This window comes from Balaenoptera physalus, assembly GCF_965194825.1.
Source record: "Balaenoptera physalus genome assembly, chromosome: 5".
Taxonomy (NCBI): domain Eukaryota; kingdom Metazoa; phylum Chordata; class Mammalia; order Artiodactyla; family Balaenopteridae; genus Balaenoptera; species Balaenoptera physalus.
Window position 1 is genome coordinate 148,455,011 of NC_138884.1, and position 23,140 is coordinate 148,478,150.

The window sequence follows — 23,140 nt, forward strand, 5'->3', positions numbered from 1 at the left end:
CTAGGTGGGGCCACATGACGGGGGCTCTGGCCAGCAGAGTGGGAGGAGGTGATGACTGCCACCTCCCAGCCCTGCACGTCTGCCACCCTCCTCATTCACTGCATGGCGAGACGGAGTCTTATGGACCCAACTGTGTCCCCGCTAATCCATCTGTTGAAGCCCTAACCCCCAATATGACTGTATTTGGAGATGGGACCTTTTTTTTTTTTAATATTTAAATATATATTTATTTATTTACTTGGCTGCACCAGGTCTTAGTTGTGGCACGCGGGATCTTTTAGATGTGACATGTGGCATCTAGTTGCCTGACCAGGGATCGAAGTGCAGAGTCTTAACCACTGGACCACCAGGGAAGTCCCTGGAGATAGGATCTTTAAGGAGGTAATTAAGGTTAAATGAGGTCATAAGGGTGGGCCCCTAATCCCATAGGACTGTGGCCTTAAAATACAGGGAGAAACACCAGAGCTCTCTCTCTCTCAGCACACACACAGGGCAAGGCCGCGTGAGGACACAGCAGGACAGCGGCCGTCTGCAAGCCTGGAGGAGAGGTCTCCCCAGAAATCAACCTTACTGGATCTTGATCTTGAACTTCAGCCTCCAGAACCATGAGAAATTTCTGTTGTGTGAGCCCTGCAGTCTGTGGCCTTCTGTTACGGCAGCCCGAGCAGACTGGTACAGAGAGTGTGGAAGATTGAATAAATGGCTGCAAATGCCCCTCACCTGCACCCACACCCCTTGAAATGTGACCTCCTCCCACTGAGAGGTGGGGCCTACCCCAGAATCCGGCTCGCTTTGAGCAGCTCACGTCCGCTCTTTCTTCGGAACCCGGCCACCACCACGTGAACGGGCCCAGGCTAGCCTGCCGGATGACAAAAGACGTGTGGCCCGGTCACCCCACGGCCCCAGCCAAGAGCCAGTCAGCCCCGGGAGGCAGAACCGCCTAAGACCCACTGGCGACCCAGGTACGTGGCGGAGCCGGCCCAGGTGGCAAGAAGCACCCCGCCAAGCAAGGCCACGCTACCAACCCCCCCAGCATCGTGAGCTCAGTACGGGGCTGCTTGTACGTCACCGCGTTTGGATGCCATCTGTGTCATCGAAGGAGCATTCTGATACACAGTGTCTGGAAGCTCTGCAGAGAAGGAGCCTGGACCCCGCCGAGTCGCCACGGCCAAGGGCACCAGCAAACGTCCAAGCTGAGCAGGAGTCCGCACACAGCTGGCAGGATGAGTCGGGGAGAGGCCCCCACACGCACGTGTTGTGGTGAGGCCGCAGCACAGCAAAGACAGAGGCACGAAGGCTGCCGGGCGGGGTTGGGGGGAGGCGGAGTTACGTCAAGAGAACAACAGTTCGACTTAAAGCAGATTTCTCAACAGGAGTGACAGCAGACAGCGGAACACCTCCCAAGTGCTGACAGAGAGTAACTACTGATGTGTGAGGTGAAACGCCAAGCGAACAGCACGAACAGCTTTATGGCAATAGATGTGGAAATGGAGACAGAAACACTCACGAAAGTGTAACTTCCTAAAACCAGCTCAAGAAGAAACAGCATTCTCAACAAGTCCCAGAGTATTAAAAAACGACTCAGTAGTTAAATAACATCCTGTAAAGAAAACACTGGGCCCAGGGAATTTTATAGGAGATTCTACCAAACTTTCAAAACACAGATCATTCCAGCTTTCTGCAGCCCTCCAGTGGATCATGAAAGAAGGGATATTCTTGAACTCATTCTATGACATCAGTATAGCCATTCAAAGAGTATAAGACAGTCATTCCAAGAGTATACGAGAGGAAAATTACAGGCCAATGTCACTCAGAAACGTAAATGTAAAATCCTAAACAAAATTTAAGTAAATCCAAAAAAAGCTTATAACAAGTATGACAGAGTGTGTGAGCCAGGGTCCCAGCAGCTGACACTACATTAGGACAATTCAAGGAGGGATTATTCACAAAGCTGTGCTCTTGGAAGGAACCACACCTGTGTACATAAGGGGCACAGTACGTGACTGTGTAGCCCCGGGCCAGTTAGAGAGCCGTGGAACCACCTCTAGACCTGAGGTGGGGGGGTTCCCTGAACCATGAAGGGGGCGTCATTTACATCTTGGGAGGATCATGGCCTTCAGTTAAGGGATCTGGGTGTATCCTTTGCTGGGGTACCGTCACAAAGCACCACAGACTGGGGGCTTAACCAACAGGAATTGTCTCACCATTCTGGAGGACAGAAGTCCAAGATCAAGAGGTCAGCAGGGCTGCGTCCTTCTGACGGTTGTGAGAACCTGCTCCAGGCCTCTGTCCTTGCCTTGTTGATGGCCATCTCCCCTCTTCACATCATCTTCCTTCTATGCATGTCTCTGTGTCCAAATTTCCCCTTCTTAGGGGAACACAGTCATACTGGATCAGGCCCCATGCTAATGATCCCCTCTTTAAAGATCCTCTTTCCACATCAGGTCACATTCTGAGGTCCTAGGGGTTAGAACTCCAATATATGAACTTGGGGAGGACACAATCCAACCTATAACACTGAGGTGACCCCAGAAGAGGGAGCCAGGGAAATCAACACCCCAATCTCATACTCCTCCCTCCTCTGACCTCCTGCTGGGGCTCCCCCAAAGGGCACAGGAGCCCACTGACACAGCCCATCAAGATCAGCCTATGGGGCACAGGGCAAGGTGGGGAATAAATCTGGAGAAGCTGACGGAAGGTAGCTGGCTCCCACCCTGACTTAGCATGGCTCACTACAGGAATGCAAGGTTGGCTTGACGTTAGACCATCTATAAATGCATGTCACCTCTTTAACAGATCCACACTCAACACTCACAGGGGAGGAGATCAGGGAGAGCTCACGTCAGGCAAAGGTGCAGTGGGACTGAAGCAACACGCTTCCTGGAGGCCGAGAACAGGCGGTCGGAGGTCCCAGATTCACGAGTGGGAGCTGCCCCACCCTCCATGCTCCTGGGGCACCAGCACCAGCCTCTGCTGCCCTGGCTGCAGTCAACGTGGTGGGGCTTCAGCAGCAAGTCCCGGACCACTTAAGGGCTCTGAGCCCCACCCCCGGCACGTGGGGCGATGGGCACACACACTGTTGTCCTCCCAGTGCCCGTCTCTCTTCCTCCGGCTTTGCTGGGGGCAGTGCATGTCCCTGGTGATTTGTGTGGTCCTGTCATGACAATCCTGTTCCCTGCCCTCCCGGCTTCCTCTGCAGCTGGGTGTGGCCATGGGACCCCATTCAGGCAAATCACTCTCGCGTGACCACGGAGAGTGACTGGGAAAGGACCCGACAGGTCAGGCCTCTCAGGGCTCCAAAGGCTGAGTGAAGGGGGAGGGGCGGTACGGGAGAGAATGTTCTAGGCAGCAGTGGCAGCAGCGTCAGCAAGGGCCCTGGTCAGTTTCACGGACACAAGGAGGCCGGAGTGGTCAGAGTGCAGTTGAGGGGCAGAGGAGGGGCTGGAGGCAGGTGGAGTCAGACCACACAGAGACTGGGGGTAGGCTCCCAGATGGGGCGGTGACATGGAGGAAGCCCTGGCGTGTCACCGGGACAGGCAGCGAGACCCAGTCCAGGTGGGGCTGTGGAGATGACAGCAGAGGGGAGTAGGGACTGTGGGGAGAAGGACCCCACCCTCTGGGCTGCCCTGGGCAGGGGCCCCATGCCCAGAGCAGGATGGGTGGGGCTGGGGCTGGGGGCGCTGAATGCCACCCTCTTCCTGACCCTCCCTGAGACCAGGGGTCCCAGCTCCCCAGGGCACCCAGCGCCGGGCACCGCTCTGACCCACCCCCGTACACCCAGGCCTCTTCTCCTGACCACAAATGTCATCACACCCCCACCCTGCTGTCCCATCAGGCACACTTGGGACACCCCAGCACCTCACTACAGCCCACCCCCCCACACACACACAACCCCACCCTCTTTGGCCTCAGCCACACATCCTTACTTTGATTCAAATAAGCCACTACCAGGGGCTTCCCTGGTGGCGCAGTGGTTAAGAGTCCGCCTGCCAATGCAGGCGACACGCGTTCGAGCCCTGGTCCGGGAAGATCCCACATGCCGCGGAGCAACGAAGCCCGTGTGCCACAGCTACTGAGCCTGCGTGCCGCAACTACTGAAGCCCGCACGCCTAGAGCCCGTGCTCCGCAACGAAGGGTAGCCCCCGCTCGCTGCAACCAGAGGAAGCCCACACGCAGCAACGGAGACCCAACACAGCCAATAAATACATAAACAAATAAACAAATTTATAAAATAAATAAATAAATAAGCCACTTCCAGCCTCGTATCTCAGGACCTTTGCATGTGCTGCTTCCTCTGGCCCAGGATTCTGGGCCCTGCGGGCATCTCAGATTCCATCCCCACAGTGCCTTGCCTGGCCGGCGCAACCCACTACCCTCCACTCACTCTGGCATTTGGGCTCCTCTCTTCCCCTGGTTTCCTTCAGAGGAAGTCTCCAGTTTTCCCCGCCTAGAAGACACGGCTGAGGGAGAGCTGCAGTCGGGCGGGCTGCCTCCTTGAAGCAAAATGATAGCCAGGGGTTTTCCAAATAACCTGTCTTAAGTTCTAGCATGCCCTGCCGTGGGACAGCCCAGGGTGCCCGGACCCAAGCCCCACTTGCCTGGGGGAGGGTCTGAGAGGGGTCTGGCTGGGGACAGCTCTTGCTCTGGCGAAGGTCTAGTCTGGATCCCCTGTCCTGACTGCCCAGGCCATGGGGCCAGACCCTCCCTATGGGGTCACAGGCTCCCTTCTCCTCTGAGCAGCTGGGGTGCTGGCTTGGGGCCCCCAGCCCTGAAGCCACAGCATCCACAAAGCTGGGTCGGGGGTCACGGCCTGGGGGCTGGGAAGGCTGAGCTGGCAGCAGCGGGACAGGCAGTGTGGGCCGGGGTCTTTTTGGAAATATGTTTATTGCCAGTGAGGAGGGAACAGCAGGAGGCACGATGTCCCCAGGGGTGGTCTCAGGAGGGATTCACAGGCCGCTTGGGGGGCCGAATCCGGTCTCTGATCCAATCCACGTAACTGGCCACGCGGGTGTAGACGCCGGGCTTGTTGGGCTGCCCGCAGCCGTCACCCCAGCTGATGAGGCCGTACAGGTAGGCCACGCCGTTCTTCTCGCAGGCCAGGGGCCCACCTGAGTCCCCCTGCGCAGAGCGGCCGGTCAGAGCCTGGGGCCCAGCTCAGGAGACCCACGGCTCAGCTCCTCGACACCCATGAAACAGTCCACCACCCCCTCACCCCAGGGTCCCTCGCCCCAACCCGGAACATGCCTCCAGAGCGGTCAGCCCTCGAGGTGGGCTTCCCGAGAGCTTGGGCACAGATGACATGGGTATTCCAAGTAAGCGAGCTGTCCCACTTCCCCCAACCGCAGACACAGGGCGTCCACCCAGCAGTGGGCTGCTGCGGCTCCCTCTCGTCTCCACAACCAGCGGCGTCCTCCATCTGGGTCCCCCCTCCGCCCACCAGCACGCACCCCACGTGCACCAGGCGGCCCCGCGCTCCAGCAGAGGATATTCCCCGCTGGAAACACCCTCTTTGCCACCTGGGAAACCCCTATTCACCCCGTGGGACAAGTGTCAGCGCCCCTTCCTCCATGAAGCCACCCTTGACTTCCCCCAGGGCGCTTGCTGTACCACGTGGTCGAGTGTCGAGCCCCCACCCTTTGCCACCTGTGAGTTGTGTGACCTGGGAGGAGTGAGCAGACCTCTCTGGGCCTCAGTCTCCCCACCTATAAAAATGGGGAGTAAAGCAGCTTCTCCAGCTCAGCACTGATGTGCAGCCCCCTGAGGAGCCCTTGATAAACGGGACACCGGGATCGGCCGATCGCTTGGGCCCATTTGGGAGAACTCTGGGTGAGAAGGGGTTTGGCCTTTGACGTCACGTGGACAGCCCTGCCCTTGGCTGGACAGCTGGCACGAGCCTGGGCTTTGGGACCCGGCCCCTCCCGGGCCTCAATCCCCGCCCGTGAGCAGGGACCCCACTCCCGGCCCCCGGGCCTCCAGCAATAGCGAGCGCCCATCCTGGGGGTGCCACCAACCGGGAGATGGGCCTTCTGCCTGGGCTCCCGGCTGGCCCTGCGGGTTTGTCCCTTTCGGCTCTGAGCTCCCGGGGCGGCCGTCCCGGCTCACCTGGCAGGCGTCAGACCTGCAGTCGAAGTAGCCGGCGCACAGCATGTTGGGGCTGATGTCTGCCCCGTATACCTCCGGGCTGCTGCACTTGCGGTCGGCGACCAAAGGGACCAGGGCCTCCCGCAGCCAGCTGGAGTAGCCACTCACATCTGACGGCCGACAGGGGGCACTCAGCCTGGGCGAGGCTTGCAGGGCCGGGCCGCTGCTCCCGGGGGCACGACGCTGGCCCCGTGCGCCCACCCCACTCACTCTCATCCTGGTGGCCCCAGCCCGCAATCTGGCACTTGTGCCCAGCGGGGAAGGCGCTGCCGGGCTCAGGCAGGCAGATGGGCTGGACGAACTGGGAACGCACAGCACAGCGCTCCCCCTTCTTCTCCAGCCGGATCAGGACTGCACGGGAGAGAGGCCGGGGCTCAGCCTGCGGCGCGGGGACCCACGATGGGCCGAAGGTGGCTGCTTAGTCACACGGGGCCCAGCCCCGCCGGGCAGAGGGGCTGTGGCCTGGGAGGCCCAGGAGGCAACAGGAGGGCCAGCAAGGCTGGCCAGCCAGGGTTTCCTCCAGCCAGGCCAAGGCCACTCGGCCACACCAGGCGCTCTAGCTGCCCTCCCCCCGCCCTTCCCCGCTCTGCCCCTCCTCCCCCTCCCCCTCCCTCCCACCCATCCCCTGAGTGTCTGAGGACCCTCCCCTGCCTGGCACCCACTCCCAGCCTCTCTCCTGGCTCTGGCCCTGGGTGTGCACAGAGCACACAGCACCGGTCCCGAGCCTCACCGAGGTCATGGTCACTGGGGTTGAACACTGAGTACAGGGGGTACGGGATGTACTTCTCTATGCGGAACGTCTGCGTCACGTCCGTCGTGCGGTTGAAGAAGTGTTGGCCCAGGACCACAGAGACACTTTCCCTGGGGGGGCTGTGCAGTGGGAGCTGGTGGCGGCATGACCCTCGGGCCCCTGAGGTCAGCTCGCCCCCTACCCACGGGGACAGAGCATCCGGTAGACGACCCCAGGAGGGTGACGCTGTGCAGGGCCCCCGCCCCCCCCCAGGCCCTGGGAGAGACCTGAGCAGGGGCTGGGGTGTGGGCCGTAGTGCGGTAGGGAGTGGGGAGCTAGGGCCACAGCCCCCGTCCTGGCAGCACCGCCTCTAAGGCAGCGGCATGAGTGGCCCTGGGGGGCCTTGTGCAGGTCCAGGTGGGGTCTGCGCTGAAATGCGCCCGCGTCGGTGCGGATCCCAGCTCTGGGCACCGGTCCTGCCCCACGCCCCTGCTACAGGGGCACGTCTCCTGTGAAGTCACCTGTGGGTCCAGGAGCCTGAGCATTCCCCTCACCCCCCCGCACCTGCACACGAATGCCCTGTCCCACCCACCTCCACCAGCCCTGCTTGGCCCGGGCCAGGGACCAGGGGCTGGGGTCCAGCCCACAGGGGACGGGCACCTCCATCCAGCTTGGCCCTCCCCAGCCCCTCCCTGGATGTGAGCAGAGGATGCCTGCTCCCTTCCTCCAGCCTCTTAACCACCCCCATCCCATCCATACTGGGGAGGCCTCAGGGGTCCTGTTTCACAGGTCACACAGCGGTCAGCACAGGGCAGGACTTGTGCCCACTGCCCCCCACCCCTACGCTGCAGTCCCTGGGGTGACTGGTGGGGACTCACCGTCGGACTCTCACGCTGCCAAGTCCCCAGCCCCTGCTCACGTCCCACTCCCTGGGATGCCACTGTCAGGCCCGTTCCTTCCCACTGAACCCCCCCCAGAGAGAGCCCCCCACTCCCCACGGCAGAGCCTTGTTCCCATCACAGCCGTGAGGAGCGGGGGACGGGCTGGCCTTTCTTGCTCTGGGCTCGCTGCCCCCCACCCCTGGGGTGTGGGAGTGGGCCTCGCACCCCTGATCCTTCCCCCAGCCGCCAGCCCCAGCCGGCCCTCCGCTCCGGTAGCCCGCCGACTGGGCGGGGCCTCGGGCTCCCTGCGCCCCACGGTGCCACCAGCTCGGTCTGGGGGGGGGCGGGGCCGGAAGGGGCGGGCCCTGCGAGGCACGGGCCACACCCACTGCCCTGCCGCGCACGCGCTGGCCGCCCCGCCCCGCCCCGCCCCTCCCTGAGCGGGGAGACCTGGAGCTCCCGGGGCGAGGACCAGGGCTGGGCGGCAACACGGGCAGGGACAGGGACAGCACCCCGGGGCAGGAATGGGGCGGGTCTCGGCAGTCTCCATGCCCACCACTGGGCTGAGCGCTGAGTCCCACCTGAGTCAGAGGGGCAACGGGGAACGGAGGGACCAAAGGACGGGGTTTACACGGGTAGGTGGCGGAACGTGGGGACACATGGGTGATGGTTAGGACAGGCGGGTGGGTGCGTAGATGGGTGGCGGGTGGAGAGTGGATGATGGGTGTATGGCCGGGTGGGTGGGCGGAGGCCTAGATAGCGGTGGGTGGAGAGGTGGATGGTTTGAGGGATGGCGCAGGGGTCATGGACACTGGGGCCAGAGCCGCTCACCTGTTGGAGAAGCAGTGGGCGGCAGACACCACCCAGCAGGTATGGACAAGGCTCCCTGCACAGAAGCTGTTCCCGATGTAGATGGCGGCCAGCCAGGGGTGGGAGCCGGGCAGCGAGGACGAGCCGCCGATGATGCGTGGCCGTAGGAAGCTCCTCTTCTTGTGCCTCTTGCCACAGGTCTGGCGTCCGGCTGGTCCAGCTGCCGCGGGCCCAGGCAGGCTCAGCAGGGCCTCGGTAGGCGGGGGCTGAATTCTGGCAAGGGATTCTGGGAACACAGATCACCGGGTCACACCCCCCGTGTCCCTTCTGCACACCCCAGGCCAGAGAGGGTCCTGGCTGCGTCCACCATCCTCAGGTCCCCCGCCGTTCACCTGCCTCCTGCCCCAGCCTAGGCAGCTCGTCTGAAAGAGGGTCCCCAGCTCTGCCCCTGTGGGCACATGACTTAATCTGAGCCTCAGTTTCCTTATCTGCAGGATGGGGAGAACCGTACCCAGTCACAAGGCTTTGTGGGAACCAGGGCGGCCTGGCACACCTGGCAGGTATTCATGTCCTTCCCAGCAGCCTGGGACCCCAGAGCCAACTCGGGATGGTCAGAGAGCCCTGGAGCACGGGGCCAGGGGGCGGGCTGGCCTCACGGAGCAGCCCACTCCCAGGGTCTGACCCCAGGGTACTCACATTATCCACATGCACCCACACTTCTCTGTCTCTGGGGACCATCCTGGCACAGTGCAGCCCGGCTGGACCACCCAGAGGACCCAGCGACCAACTTGCCTGCTCTGACCTCTGGTGTCAACCCACTGCGTGGCCTTGGACCAGCCCTGCTCTGGTGAGCCTCAGTTTCCCCATCTCTCCGATGGGGCCGTGGTCCTCCGGAGAGAGGAGGCCTGGCATGCGGGTGGAGTGGGTTGGGCCACGGGGGGAACCGTGGTGATCTCAGCGGGGGCGGGGCCGGCGCTGCCCCCACCCTGCTGCTTCCGACCCGCCACCAGCTGCGCGCACCGCAGGCTGCCAGGCGGCAGTACTCCCAGGAGAGCGCGCTGTCCTTCACCACGTAGCACCAGGGCCTCTCGTCCTTGTCCGGGTTCCTGGGGTGCAGGAAGAAGCAGGTGGGCAGGGCAGTCAGTCATGGCCCCTCAGTGACGGGTGGGAGGAGGGAGCTGGGGACCCCTAGCTGGGTGCGGCTCCTGGCATTCTGCCCACCCCCACCCCACAGCCTTTGGCCCCTTCTGCAGGTGGTTCCGATCCCTGGCCCTGGGCTCCTCTCGCTGTGCAGCCTCCCAAGCCGAGGGGTCAGGACCCAGGGACAGGCCCTGCCCGCCCAGTGCTGACCGGCAGTAGGCGTGGGGCCCCAGGCCGAGGAGGGCCGCGGCGCCCACAGAGTCCACGTGCAGCTCCTGGTAGAGCAGGTCGGAGTTCCAGGCCAGGCAGCTGAGGCCCGAGGCCGCCGTGCTGGCCACACCTCGGTACTCGGTGCCGCTCCCCACGAAGCAGGGCTGGGCCGGCACTGTGGGCGGCAACGTGCGCGGTGAGCCTGGGCCCCAGGACGCGGGGCCACACAGCTCCGAAGCCGAGCGACTCACCAATGTTGCAGAGCCGCCCGGCGTGGTCTGGGGGGCAGGCGCACACGGTGGTCCCGGTGGCCACGATCAGGTGACAGGTGCCCCCGTTCAAGCAGGGGCTGCTCAGACAAACTGGGGGGAGGGCTCAGAAGCTGGGCCTCGAGGGGCAGGGGCAGGGCCTGGTTCCCACCCGGTGCCCGTCTCTGGGTGGCCCTGGACGAGCCCCTTCCCCGGGTGGGAGGCCCAGCCATACGGCCCGCCCCGCCCCCCCCCGTACCTGTGTGGCGGGTGCCCTGGCACCGGACCTGGCCCCCCACACACTCGCACTGTTCCACTCGGCCCCGGTGCACGCGGGCCCAGCGATCGCCCACCTCCAGGTACTCGTAGCGGCTCTCGTCAAAGCATTTCTCTGGGGGCGGCACAGTGAGCCCCTGCTCCCCGCGCGTGCGGCAGGCACCCCCCTGCCCTGCAGCCCCCCACCCCGCTCACCCGTGCCGCAGTCCTTGCCGGTGAAGGCCACGGGGCAGGTGCAGTGGTACGACTCGGGGTCCTGGGTGCTGGAGCACGAGCCCCCGTTGAGGCAGGGGCCAGAGGCACAGGGATCCGGGGCAGCTGGGCACACGCAGCAGGGAGGGGTGTGTCTGAGAGCCCGGCCAGGCCTCGTGACCCCCTCCCCACGCCGTGACTCTCCCTGATTGACGAGGGCCCGCCACCTTAAAGATGCCCCTCCTGGGTTCCTTGGTGTGTACATGCCCTGGGAGTGAGCGCAGGCCTTCCCCCTCCTCACCACATCCTCTGCCCAGCTCTCAGACCCCAGGCAAGTGGGCCTCTGGCTCTGTATCCAGCACCCTGAAAGCCCGACCCCCATCAGGCAGCGCAGTCCTCTTCCATGTGCCCTGGGACCCTTGTAAGCGGGGCTGCCAGCACCACATCCTGCGGACCCCTTGGGCCCGCTCCATGTCCAGGGCTGTTCCTGTGCAGCCGCAGGGCCCAGCCTGACCACCAGGGGGCGCTTTGACCCTGGCAATGGCCAAAGCAGCTATGTGGCCCCCAGAGACGGCAGGACCCTGCAGGGCAGGGTGTTCCCCACTCCCCACTCCTGCAGGCCCCGAGGCCTGCAGTGGGATGAACCCCGAAGCTCCCTCCTGCACACCAGGCAGGACCCCAGCCCCAGGTCAGCTCTGACGCCCTTCAAGCTCACCGCCACCCCCGGCCCAGCCCCTTCCTAGCTTGCGCTCAGGCCCAGACCCCCAGCACCCACCTGGGCCCTCCCGGGGAGTGGAAGCCTGCACACAGTAGCCCCAGGCCCTGTCCCGGTCATAGTTGTGAGTCGTGGCACACCTGGGGGTGATGCATGTGGTGACGTGGGGGTCCCAGGCCAGAGACCCGCCCACCCTAACCCCGATTCACGCAGGGACCCACGCTGACCACTCTGGGGCTCTCTCCCATTCACTCCCTCATTCATTCATTCACTACATCTGCTGTGTGCCAGGCTCGGTGTGGGGTCCGGAGGGCAGGCAGCAGCAGCGTCTCCAGGGTGGACACGGGGCGTGGGGACTGGGACCCACCACTTCCTGTGGGCGCTGCCCTCTGTAGTGCAGGAGTGGACCATGCGGCCGCCATAGCGGAAGGGGAACCTGCAGGGCTGCCCGGCCTCGGTGAGCACTGCTAGAGGAGACACAGGGGTCAAGGGCTCCCGCACTGGTCACCTCCCAACCCCCATCACATACCCCACTCCCTAGGTGCTGCTGTGTTCCTCCAGACCCCCCATCTAGGTGTAGCCTGCCACCTCCTCCAAGAAGCCTTCCTGACCCACCTGTGTCCCCAGGGCTGCTATTGGAGGGGGCTGCCCTGGGCAGGTGGATAAGCCCCCCACCATGGGGTCCCTCTGCCTTGGGCGCTGTCGCTGTGGCTGGGGTCCTGGGGGTCACCGAGGTTACGGGGATCGCGGGAGTCCCAGGGGTCACTGTGGCGTTATATTCTGGGGGTTCCGTTTGGTTCTAGGAAGAGCCGAGAGGCCTGTGATGGGGTCGGTGTGGGATGGACCCCTCACACTCAGGCCCTGACTCAGTTTCCGTATTGGGGCCCTGAGGTCTTGGAGTAGGGACCAGGGGACACTGGCTGTCCCAAGGCCTCAGCTGGACTCTGTCCCCTCCCCTCCCACCGAGTCCAAGGAGTCAGGCTGAGCTGGCTCAGGGTCTGCCAGGCTGGCACCACCGCCCAGAACCCCGGGGGTCTGTTCTGGGGGACGGACGAGAGCAGCTGCGAGGCCTTCCGAGGCACCCCCCCCCGCCCCCACCTCAAACACGTGGACCCAGCAGAGGCCCAGAGAGGCGAACAGTCTCCATGGCCCTGGGTGGGGGCCAGCAAGTTGGATCCCCAGGCCCCCTGTCCCCCAGGCCAGCCCAGCACGCCCACCTCCCCCCCGGAAGGCTGGCTGTCGCCACACTGGGCCCTTCACCCACCCCACACCCTGCCCTGGCCTCAGCCCCAGGACCCAGAGTGGGCACGGAGAGCCCATGATCACAGTGCGGTGGGGTCAGTGCTCACCCTGCCAGCCTGGGGCTGAGCCCCTCGAGGCACCAGCAGCAGCAGCAGGAGCAGGGACAGCCCAAGTGGTGGGCAGGGGCTGGGGACCCCGGCCCAGCGCCCCATGGCTCCTCCTGGGCTGGCGTGAGGAGCGGCAGGAGGCGGGAGCGGAGTGGCCAGGGCAGGTGGGGGTCAAGGCCACCTGGAAATGATTAACCCCGGCTGCCTCCCGTGCCAGGCCTACACGTCCCCCATGTCTGCTGCCCAGCTCACCCTGCCTAAGCCAGCCGTCCCCTCTGGCCTCAGCTGTGCTGGTCCTGGACCTGACAATGTCCTCGAGTCTCAGCTGCGACGCCTCCTCCAGGAAGTCTTCCAGGATGACACGGCAGGAAGGGGCCTGGACCCCCACAGCCCCAGCTTCCGGTCCCTACCTGGCCACAGGGCTGGCCACTGTCTATTTGTGAGCTATACTAACCAGAGCACCTACAGATGCTGAGCCCTTTTGAGGGCCCAGGCCTGGAGCATGGGGTGTGGCCCCCTGGCCAGCAAGAGGCCAGGCACAGAGAGGAGGGCGTGTGCACCGTTGCACACAGTGCCCCCCAGGACAGGGATCTCTGCCGCCCTTTTCTGCAGCACTTCTGCCTGTGCCTCCCAGGACGAGCCTGGGGTGGGGCCTCCGGGGGGAGGGGGAGTGGAGCGGAGGAGGTGGGCAATACCAGAGCCCTGCCTGCTGTCCTAGCTCCCCTCCCCCACTGCTCCTGGACCCGCTGGGGCACCCCCTCAGGAAGCCCTCTCACCCCTGGGCTTCCCCATCATAGCCAGGACCACCCGTGCCATCCCACCTCTGTCCTGGGCTGCCCTCCTCCCCATCCCAAGCCCTGGCCAGGCACCAGGGCCACAGAGACCTGGCTTGGGGTCCTGCCCAGGTCTGTGAACGGACACTGGGGTGTCGCCCCCCGGATGCGGCCACAGTTGTCGCCCCAGCTGGCCCCGTGGTTCGTGACTGTGGCTGCAGGCAGAGCTGCCACGGGAAACTCTTCTGCAATTTGAGGGGCCGCGGAGGCGGCGGAGGGTGGGGTGGGTGGCCCAGTCCCCATGAGTCAGCTCAGCTGCCTGCACGGGGCGGAGAGAAGGGCTGGCCTGGGGATGGGCCTGGCACTGCAGCTGTCTCACCGTGTACCCCCAAATCGCACTCTCTCTGGGCCCCCGGTTTCCCCTGTGCAGACGGAGGGAGAGCAGAAACTGAGTGGGCACCCAGCTTGGCACACGGTGGGTGCCAGCCCCTCTCTTCCACGCGGGCACCCCCAGCTCAGAGCACAGCCCCCCAGGAGCGTGCAGAGCAGCCCCAGCAGCCCAGGGCGCCCTCGGGTCTAGGGCCCTTCTGACAAGCCTGACATGCATCTCGGAGGAGGGAGGGGTGCCGGGGGCCCCTCAGCACTCAGCTGCTCAGCGCCGGGGTTCCGCCGAGGCACCTGGGCCGATGGCACCGTCTCTATCTGCCCTGCCCACTGGCCTGGCCTGCTACCCCGTCCCCTCCCGGCTCGCTCAAGCCTCAGGACCTGTGCACAGGCTGACGCTCTTTCCCAGGCCTCCTGGGCAGGGCAGTCAGGCTTCCCCTGATGGTCCCTCTGCAGAGAGGCCCTGCCAGACCACCTCTCTAAATGAGGCCAAGGGCAGGGGGTTGGGTCAGAGTGGCCTGAAGGGTCCCCAGGCCAAGCTCTGCCCCCACCGGCGGCCACCCCAAGAGGAGCCCCTGCACTGAGCTGCAGGAGGCGCTGTGACGTGGACAAGACCAGGGCCCTGGACGGGGCAGGACCACGTCCCACTGCCCACAGGCTAGGCCTCACGCCCCGCTAGGCCAGCCTCACCCCCGAGAGCCGGTTCTCCCCAGCCCCCTGCCGACACACGCACAGGGCCATGGGAACAACGGCTCCCTGAGGGCAGGGTCCGGGCCCCAGGACCAGGCACAAGGCCGACGACCCGGTCCTCAAAGACGCTTTATTGCGGGAAGGCTGGACGCCGAGCGGGAAGGCTGGACGCCGGGCGGGAAGGCTGGACGCCGAGCGGGGGCCGGGGCGGGGGCCGGGGAGCCCTGAGCCAACACTGGCGAGTGTCCGGGGCCAGGACCCTCCCCGCCCTCTGCTGGTTCGGCCCCCAGGGGTGGCTGAGGAGGCCCGTCCGAGGCCCTCGAGATAGGCTTGGGCCGTCCCTTCGGGATCTTTGCTCTCCACGTGTGTGTCCAGGCAGGCGGCTCGGATGCCGGGTCGGGAGGGAGGGACGGCGGGCAGGGTCGGGTCCGCGGGCGGCAGCCTCAGACAAAGGTGGCGTGGTGTGGGCCGGCCTTGGGCTTGGCGGGTCCCCCCAGGACGGGGCTCAGGCCGGGGCGGTCTGATGTCGGGGTCCCGCTGGCCCGTGACCTCCGGGGGCCCGTCCACACCCCCGGGACGCTGCTGCCCGGCCCAGGTGCTGAGCCAGCCACACGGTCCACGTCGACGATCGTGCTGACTGGGAGGCCTCGACTGCCTCGGGCCCCACCTCCTGCCGCGGGGAGAAGAGAGAGGCTGTCACCTGTCTGCCCACCCTGGGCTGGAGACCCCACCCCACCCTCCTGGCACAGACGGTGGCAAGGGGCTCCTGAGACCCCCACGTGCATCCCAGGGGCAGGCGACCTCCGACCTGGGGCCCCTGGGCCTGGCGCAGGGAGCCCTCTGCAGCAGGGAGGGTCCCAGGCCGAGGGAGCTGCAGGCTGCAGGGGAGCAAGCTGGGGGAGGGGGTCTGGGGGCGCAGGGCCCAGGTTCCGTGTGGTGGGACCAGCGCGGCCCCTCACCTGTCACGGGGACACCTGCACCCTGCCCTCGCCCGGCGCAGCCAGGACAGTGGGGACGGCCCACCCACTAGGGTGCTGTCCGCCCAGCTGGGGCCCCCTCTGGGGAGGAGCTCACAGGCCGGGCGGCACCCGAGCCCCTGCAGCTCCCCACCGACGCCCGGCCTCACCCCGCCACCTCCTCCTCACTCTCTCTGGGTGCATCAGGGGCACCCGCCCCCAGACGACACCGCGCTGCCCCTCGCCAGGGAGGGGGGGGAGGGGGGCGTGGGTTTGCGTCGCGGGAAGGAGCACGTGGTGCCCCTCGGTGGGCGCTGAGATGGCGGAGGAGCTGGGGCGGGGGGTCCCAGGGCCCCTCAGCGGGATGCAGTCGCCCCTGGGGTGGGGGGTGGCCGAGGAGGGCCACGTGGGGGACGGTCTCGTGAGAAACCTCCCAGCCACCTCCGCTGCGCCTCTCAGACACCCCCATGGCCCGTCCTGCAGCTCAGGTTCAGGGCCGGGCCCCTCCACTCCTCCTCGGGGGGCTGTCTGCAGCCGAGGGGCCATCAGGGAGGGGCTCCAGGGGGAGGCATGCTGCTGGGCCGAGGGAGGACCAAGCACTGGGTGTGGGTTGCTCCAGACGGGGCTGGACCCTCAGAGCACTCTGGGTCTCCATCCACAGAACTCGCTGCCTGGTGTCTCTGACGGCTGCGGCTCCAAGCGGGGCAGGGGCCTGAGCCCCACCGCCGATGCCCCCCAGGGCCCTCGCAACCTGGCCATGCGGTTGTCCACCTGCCAGTTGACCCGGGCCTACCTCTTCAGCCTCACAAACTCTGAGTCCTTCACGCTCTCCTACCCCATCAGCAACACCCCAGGCCGAGTGCCCCTTGCTCCACCCTACCCTACCGCCTGCCCCGTTCCAGGCTGCTCAGTGGTCAGCCAGGCCTCTGCCTTCAAGTCCCCACCTAGGCCCCAGGAGTTCCAGGTGCCTGAAACTGCCTTGGAAGCTTTTAGATCCCGGGCTGGGCAGCCACACCTCCCTGCCAACCACCCCAGCAGGCTGTCACTGTGCTGTCACCATGGCTGGTCCCCGGGGGGGCCCCTGGGGGACAGAGGTGCAGTCCCTAGGAACCAGGTCGGTGGGGGCAGGGCACAGGGCGCTTGGCAGGCACCCTCGGCCTCGGCTCCCTCCACCGAGCCCCCCCAGGGCTCGCCCCGGGGCCAGGGGCCAGGCAGAGCCCCAGGCCCTGGTGTGGCCAGGTGTAGGGGGGAGGCTGGCGTGTCTGGGAGCCTGGGAGCCAGGGACCCTCAGGTGCCTGGGGTGCAGGGGGAGCCCCAGCCCCGGGCTCCCAGTGGGCAGGCTGGAGGAGGAGTCCAGGCGCAGGGACACAGGGTCCTGCTCCGCTGACCGCCCCTCCCGGGCCTGGCTGGTGGAGGTGAAGACTCTGCTCCCCGCGTGGGTCCGAGGCCTACGTGCGGGAGTGGGGACGGCCGTGGGGATCAGGAGCCTTGCTTCCCCTTGCAGGAGCTGCTCTGTGGCCCCCAGAACCCCGGGGCAGGTCCGAGCCTGCGAGAGGAGCTTGCGTCACCTCTGATCTATCTATTGGAGGCGGCAGCAGGAGCCTTTCCCGGGCCTGCACGGGCATGGGCCTGACTCAGGGCCTCACAGGGGCTGCTCGGCCGTGGTGCCCTGTTTGGGTGCAGCAGCGGGAAGCGCTGGCGGGAAAAGGTGTCTCTGGGGATCCAAGGGCCCACGTGCAGCAGCCGTGACTAGGAGCTGCTCCAGACAGCCCGTCTGTTAGTCGTTTAACAAACCTTCAGCTTGGGCCTGCTGGACCCACCCCTCCCCTGCTTGTCAGCGGCTTCCCAGGGCCAGCAGATGATGGGGTGGGGCTGGTCTGCGCTTGGACTGGGGGCCGTGGAGAGAGGCAGGGCTTTGCTCCTCAGACAAATGTCCCCATCTGGGGCATTTGTCTGTAGCATTGAGGCCCGTGACCCCATGCAGGTTGAGGGGCACGGCCCTTTCCTGTCCAGCCCCATTTGGACCCCCCAGGAGGACAGAGGCCGCCAAGGGGGAGGGGCCTCAGCCACGGGCCTCTCTGATGCCTGGGCTGCTCGGGTGCGCTCAGGATGGGGAGGGACGCCTGCCTCTGTGGACGGGAAGCTCGTCCACGGGTCAGGGACGGGCGTGTCACAGGGAGGGTGGCTGCGGTCCAGGCCCTTCCTGCCTGCCCGCCCAGACTTGCTCTCCTGAGGAAGTGGCAGCCCCAGGCCTGTGACTCACTGTCAGGGGCCCAGCCCCGCGCGGCAGGCGGACATCATGGCCTCCGTGCCAGGGCCTGCCCGGGGCGGGAGCTGCCCTCCCAGCTTCCCGAAGTTCCCCTTGGCTCTCCTGGCGGGGGCAGCAGCACGGGGGACCCTCCAGGGCTCGGGGGCCGCCGCTCCCGAAGGGAGCCGGGTCTGCCCTGTTCATGAGGTTCACTCCCGGCGCCAGCTCACCCGGGCCTCTGTCCCACGTCCCTCGGACACGTGCATGCGGGGCCGGAGCCAGAGCCGCATCCCCCGCCCCTCAGGCTGCCCTGCTGACCCCTCGTCTCCCCAGGGACCACGGGCCCTGCCCCCCCGCTGATTCCAACTCTGCACAGTCAGGCCCTCCCTCAGGGTGCCCTGCTGGAGCCTCATGGCAATTGGGACCCCAAGAGCCCCTCCCGAGAGCCCACCTATCAGCCCCTCGCCGGCGGCCAGGTCTGCTCTGGCCCTCAAGGCTCCACATCGGGAGAAGGTGCAGGCCGAGTCAGGACCGTCCTTCTGGGGCCGGCGGGTGCAGGGCTGCATGGGTGGAGCCAGGGCGGTGGGTGCAGCCTGACCCCTTGGCCATCTCCAGCTCTCCCTGGGTGCTGAATCAAAGCTCCTCATTCAGCAGACCTGTCCTAAGCACCTACTGGGTGCCAGGACTCCCGCTCACGGCAGCACAGAGTAAGGGGGGGGACAGTGACCGGGCAGTCACGGGGCCATACCGAGTGCAGGCGTGCAGACGGGCGGAGCCTGGGGAGGGGACGCGGGCAGCGGCTGCAGCAGTGCCGGCCCCAGGTCGGGGTGCGGGAGGTCACGCTGCCAGCCACTGGCGGCCCGTGGCTTCCACTCTGAGAGACCCAGGGGCCGGGTGGAGCAGACCCGCCGCAGGACACACGGGGGAGAGACACGGAGAAGGGGACATGAGGAGGATGGACGCGCGAGGGGAGACCCAGGGCCGTCGGCCTGAGCAGCCAGGAGGATGGAGCTGTCACAACCCGTGCTGGGGTCTGGGGAGGGGTGCTGGGCCAGCTGGGTCAGCCCTGGGAAGCCTGTGGAGGCCTGTGGAGTGGGCCGGGTGCGGGCAGAAGCCCCCAGACATCTAGCAGAAGGACTCAGGTCCATTCTAAACAGGGCAAGGCCGGAGCGCCAGAACATGCTCTGCTGAAAGCGGGGCTCTGGAGAGAGCCCTGGCAGAGGGCTGCCTTCGCCGGGACCCCCTGGCACCAACGTGACCCCGAGAAGGCCAGGCAGCCTCCCACGTGCACATCACGGTTTGTGCTAGGGAGGCTGGGCTGTCCGCCCGGAAGGCAGGTGTGCGCGGTGGAGGTGTCCCCTGGCCGCCCAGACAGAAGGGCCAGGGCTCTGCTGGAGAGAGGGGACATCTGAAGGGACAAGTGCAAACTTGGCAGTGGCGGGGCGGCGGTGCAGGCACAAGAGGCTAGGGCCCGGGCTGGGGAGATCTGCACGGCTCTCCCAGGAGGCCCTGACGCTCCAGGGGACGGGCAGCTGGACCCCCCTGTGGCTGCTGTCCCGTGCACAGCTGGGCTTCCGCTGCTGTCCCCAGCCCAGGGCTTCTGCCTCACCTGGGACTGACCAGGTGTGACACGCCGAGACTGGCTGGGGGTCCAGGCTGGGGGCGGGGGAGTGGCTGACCACTGAGCAGCCAGGTGCAGAGGGGCTCCTGGGACTCAACGGCCAAACCAAGGGCACGTGGTCTGGCTGCCTTCACTGCCAAGGTGAACGGTGTGGCCCTTACGTGGGCTTGTGGCCCCTGGTTAACGCTCCAGCCCCGTTCCCATGGAAACCAAGTTACTAGGCTACAGCGACCCCTGGCAAGCGGGAGCGCTCCCCGCACCTGCTAGGAAGTGAGCTGAGGGCTGCTGACCCCACTCTGGTAACGGGACGTGCCTCTGGGGACCCTGCACACTGTGGCATGAGGCCCCCAAGTCGGGCGACCTCTGCCCGTCCAGTGAGCAGCAGCTCTGCACCGAGGCCCCGGGACCCCGGGCCAGGCCTGGTGGCCAGGACTCCTAGGGAGGGGCGGGTGGCCCTGCTGGCAGCCGCGTTCCTGCAGGAGGGGGACGGGAGAGGCCCGGCCAGGACGCTGACCCAGGCGGCCAGGCGGCAGTGGGAGGGAAAGCCTGCCCGGTGCCTGGCTGAGAGGCTGCGGTCGGGGTGGTGCTTCCCCACTGGACAGAGGGAGGGGCGTTACGGAGACAGTCCTCTGAGCCCAGGGCCCGGGAAGGGCACCAGACACCTCCTGGGACAGCAGGTCCCACAGGGTCAAGCCCTGCACCTGGGGTTCCCGCGGCCAGCTGAGTGCTCAGCCCGGGGCCAAGGCGAGGACCCGCCCAGCCCAAGGACACCTGAGGGCCGGGGGAGGGGGACTGCTGGGCCGGGGCCGCCCGGCCGCCCGCCGGTCAGCCCTGAAGACACCTCCTCTCTCTCCCTGGGACGAAGGTGTCCTTTGGGGCGACTCCCACGCCCTCTCCACGTCTGCCTACGTGGACAGGGGGTCTTGGCCTGCTGGGTGAGCGAGCCCTGAGGCCGGCCCCGCCCTCTGCAGGGCCGTGGACGCCGACCTCGGAACCTGATGCTCGTGCTGCTGGGACCGGGGACTCACACCGCCACCCAGCCGGTCCTCCCCGGGACGGAAAATGCCCACCAACGCCCACCAACGCCCACCAACGCCCAGAGTTTTGCTGGAAACCAAACAGGTAACAGTGGGGAAGGTGGCCGGGATTAGGACCAAATCCACGGCAGGCTACACTGGAAGGCTGCGTCCCGCAGCGAAGGCTCCGTGCCTGGGCCACGCGGCCGTTCAAAGACCTCCATCCCTCGGCCGCATCGGGCACTCACAGGCCTCTCCGTACGAGGGTGCTGGGGACCAAGGGCCGGGGTGCAGGCGCAGCACGGCTCTGAGGGGACCCTCCACACATGGGGACGTGTTGCGGGCAGCCCCCCGACCTGCCCCGGGCTGCACGGCCCAGACGCGGCCCCGGCTCCCCGCCCCAGGGTCCGGCGGCATCAGCACGCGGTGTCTCTCGCCCTGCACGGAGGGGCCACGGTGGCCACCACCTAGGAGACAGCTCACAGCAGCTGAATCAGCAGGAGGTCTGGATGCAACCTGCCCTCTGGACCCCGAGGATACAGTTCAGCGCCGGGTCCAGACGCGCGCCGGCCCAAGGGTGTCTGCGGCGCCCTTCGCTGGCTGGGGAACGTCGGGTGCGGCTCCGCGTCACAAAGGTGGACGCAAGGTGCACAGGACGAGCGGAGGATCTGTCCGGCGAGCCCAACGCGGAGGCCGTCCCTCCGAGGGCCTCGCAGGGCGAGCGGGCACCGCACAGGAGGAGGAGCGGAGGCCCTTCCCGCCCCAGGAGGACGCTGGCCGATCACAGACCCTCACGGCCCCTCCCTGTCCTCCCTGCTCAGGACACCCACGGAGCCAAGCATCCAGGGTCCCCACCTGGGTTCCTACTCACCAGGGACAACCAGTGCACGGGGGGGCACCAACGGCCCCCAGCCACGCCCCCGGGAAATGCAAGAACTCGCCGGTCACGCTGCCCACGCTGCCGGGCGAGAGGTGGGAGGGCTGAGCCCCCCACTGGGTAATCCGCGTGGGCCCAATGCCCCAAGCCCGGAACGTGGAGCCGGAGGAGCCCGGCGGGAGCTCGGAGGAAATGGCTGGACAGCAGGCAGCCAGCGAGCCTGGGCTCTGGGTTTACGGGGAGCGGGTCGGAAGGATCTGGCCCGGCTGGCTCCCCCACCACCGCCTGGCACCCCACCCTTCTTCCACCCGGCCCCCGACCCCGGAACACTCAGGGAGGGGAGGGCCGTGGCCCCCGTGTGCTCCATCCCAGCCCCTCGCGGTGTCCCCACTTTCACACCCAGCCTCCTGGTGGAGCTTGTTACTGCCGCCCTTACACAGCTGTGTCTGCGGATGTGCGTGAGGCGCTCAAGAATATCTGGTGAGTGAATGGTCTATTTTCGAAAGCCAGTATATTAAAGTAAACCCAATGAATTCCATTAAAATGTGCAATGTTTTCCCTGGATTAAAATACACCTGTAGTTTTCTAAAGAGGAAACAGATGTTCAAGTGAGAAAGGAAAGCGCTTTAAACCAGTCCGATGATGAGATGCAGAGTTTATTTCTCCTGGAAGAGCACAGACTCAAAACACAGGTGAAACTACACACAGGTGTCTACGGGAAGAGCAGAAGGGAAGTCAGGTCGAAGTGCAGGCGACATGCAAGGAAGGCCGCGGCTTCTCCCGGCTTCACGTCCGCGGGCTGTCTCCGTGGGGAGGGCGCCGGGAGCCCGGCCCGCAGAGCCAGTCCCCAAAGCGCCAGTACCCCACGGGTACAGAGCCAGAGACGAATGCCGCCCTGGGTCCCCACGGAGATGCGGCTGCAGGTCCGACAGGACCCAGTCCTGGGGCAGGACTCAGACCAGAGGGGGCCTCCCGCCACCCCCAACAGCAGCCACAGCTAGTGTCTGCACACCACGGAGCCCGCCGGCGAGGACGGCGGCACCAGGGGCTCCACGGGCACATGCCTGCGCGGACAAGCCTCCTCCCCTACACCTCGGGGCCGGGGACACAGGCCGTGGCCCTAGTGCGGGGCGGGAGCCCCTCTCCCAGGAGGCCGGGGGCCTCGCTTCACCTGCTGACACTCACGCGGCTAAGGAACGGCCCCACCGCCAGCCCTTCTGCTCACCGTGACGCGTTCGTGCCTCCGTCTGGAGGATCGCCTGTGACTACCCGGGGTCAGGGAACCCCGTGGGGATCCCGGCGCCCAGCGCGCAGGGCCCGCACCTGCTGTCTGACCGATGGGCGGAGGGTGAGCGCCCCTCCCTGCCGGGTCAGCGCAGCCCTCCCGCTCTACATCACACGGGCTTCACCCACTTGCTCAAGACAAACACTGTTCTTTTCAGCCTTGAGATTAAAATACTAAAAACGGTAGCTATCCAGATTGTAATAAAAGTAACACATACATTTTGCAGAAATTCCCAGGGCCTTGCTTGGTGGCGTTACTGCCGGGGACCCAGGGAAAGGCGGCGGGAGGGCACCGCCAGGCCCAGTGCGGGCGCCGCTCACGAGCGTCACACCACAGGGGGACACCCCCTCCGGGCCCCCCGCCGCCCATCCTGGCCACACTCTGACCTCAGCGGCCGCCGGGTCCTTTTAGAGAAGGCAGAGGTCGCCACGACCAACACAGTACCCGAGGAGGCCGGCACGCTGAAACCTCCTTAGAGGGATTAAGGGGCGGAGGGGGTAACTTTCCACCGCTGGCGCTTTCTAACTGGGCGGACAGCAGCGGGCAGGCGACCCCGGCGGGCGGGCAGGCAGGAGCGGGGTCAGAGAGGAGCAGGGGC

At 66.1% G+C, this 23,140-nt stretch overlaps 3 protein-coding genes across 11 annotated transcripts in view; 1 reads left to right on the plus strand and 2 right to left on the minus strand.

Annotated features, from left to right (window-relative positions):
- Positions 1–4,865: 4,865 nt before the first annotated feature.
- On the minus strand, positions 4,866–12,880 carry HGFAC (HGF activator). 5 transcript variants are annotated; one of them, XM_082462533.1, is made up of 14 exons: positions 12,693–12,841; positions 11,959–12,142; positions 11,711–11,810; positions 11,404–11,483; positions 10,632–10,754; positions 10,420–10,551; positions 10,164–10,274; positions 9,913–10,087; positions 9,583–9,668; positions 8,584–8,848; positions 6,872–7,011; positions 6,352–6,492; positions 6,103–6,251; positions 4,866–5,118 (listed from the first exon to the last, which is right to left on the minus strand). In XM_082462533.1, the coding sequence occupies exons 1-14, from the start codon at positions 12,795–12,797 to the stop codon at positions 4,936–4,938; spliced, it is 1,974 nt and encodes a 657-aa protein (XP_082318659.1). In that variant the 5' UTR covers positions 12,798–12,841; the 3' UTR covers positions 4,866–4,935. The 5 variants fall into 5 exon arrangements, with proteins under 5 accessions (XP_082318659.1, XP_082318660.1, XP_082318656.1 ...); XM_082462534.1 differs by having other exon boundaries at positions 11,711–11,807; positions 12,693–12,832; XM_082462530.1 differs by lacking the exons at positions 11,404–11,483; positions 11,711–11,810 and having other exon boundaries at positions 12,693–12,855.
- Positions 7,751–23,124, plus strand: LOC309661168 (uncharacterized protein). 2 transcript variants are annotated; one of them, XM_082462536.1, is made up of 4 exons: positions 7,751–8,387; positions 9,057–9,122; positions 9,311–9,409; positions 20,336–23,124. In XM_082462536.1, exons 1-4 carry the CDS (start codon positions 8,277–8,279, stop codon positions 20,513–20,515), a joined length of 456 nt encoding a protein of 151 aa, XP_082318662.1. In that variant the 5' UTR covers positions 7,751–8,276; the 3' UTR covers positions 20,516–23,124. The 2 variants fall into 2 exon arrangements, with proteins under 2 accessions (XP_082318662.1, XP_082318661.1); XM_082462535.1 differs by having other exon boundaries at positions 9,057–9,409.
- RGS12 (regulator of G protein signaling 12) overlaps positions 14,700–23,140 on the minus strand; it is a 122,877-nt gene continuing 114,436 nt past the window's right edge. For all 4 annotated transcript variants that reach the window (XM_082462525.1, XM_082462526.1, XM_082462524.1 and 1 more), the window contains one exon: positions 14,700–15,209. In XM_082462525.1, the coding sequence (XP_082318651.1) occupies positions 14,983–15,209 (227 nt within the window). In that variant the 3' untranslated portion in view covers positions 14,700–14,982. The remainder of the gene's footprint in view (positions 15,210–23,140) is intronic.

Bases quoted from the DNA above. Each gene is read 5' to 3' on its own strand.
- HGFAC (XM_082462533.1), bottom strand. From the start codon at position 12,797: ATGGGGCGCTGGGCCGGGGTCCCCAGCCCCTGCCCACCACTTGGGCTG. The intron at 10,088-10,163 runs GTGAGTCGCTCG...TGCCGCCCACAG, and splicing joins CGGGCGGCTCTGCAACATTG to TGCCGGCCCAGCCCTGCTTC. The intron at 6,493-6,871 runs GTGAGGCTCGGG...TCTCCCGTGCAG, and splicing joins CCCCAGTGACCATGACCTCG to TCCTGATCCGGCTGGAGAAG.
- LOC309661168 (XM_082462535.1), top strand. From the start codon at position 20,427: ATGCCCACCAACGCCCACCAACGCCCACCAACGCCCAGAGTTTTGCTG.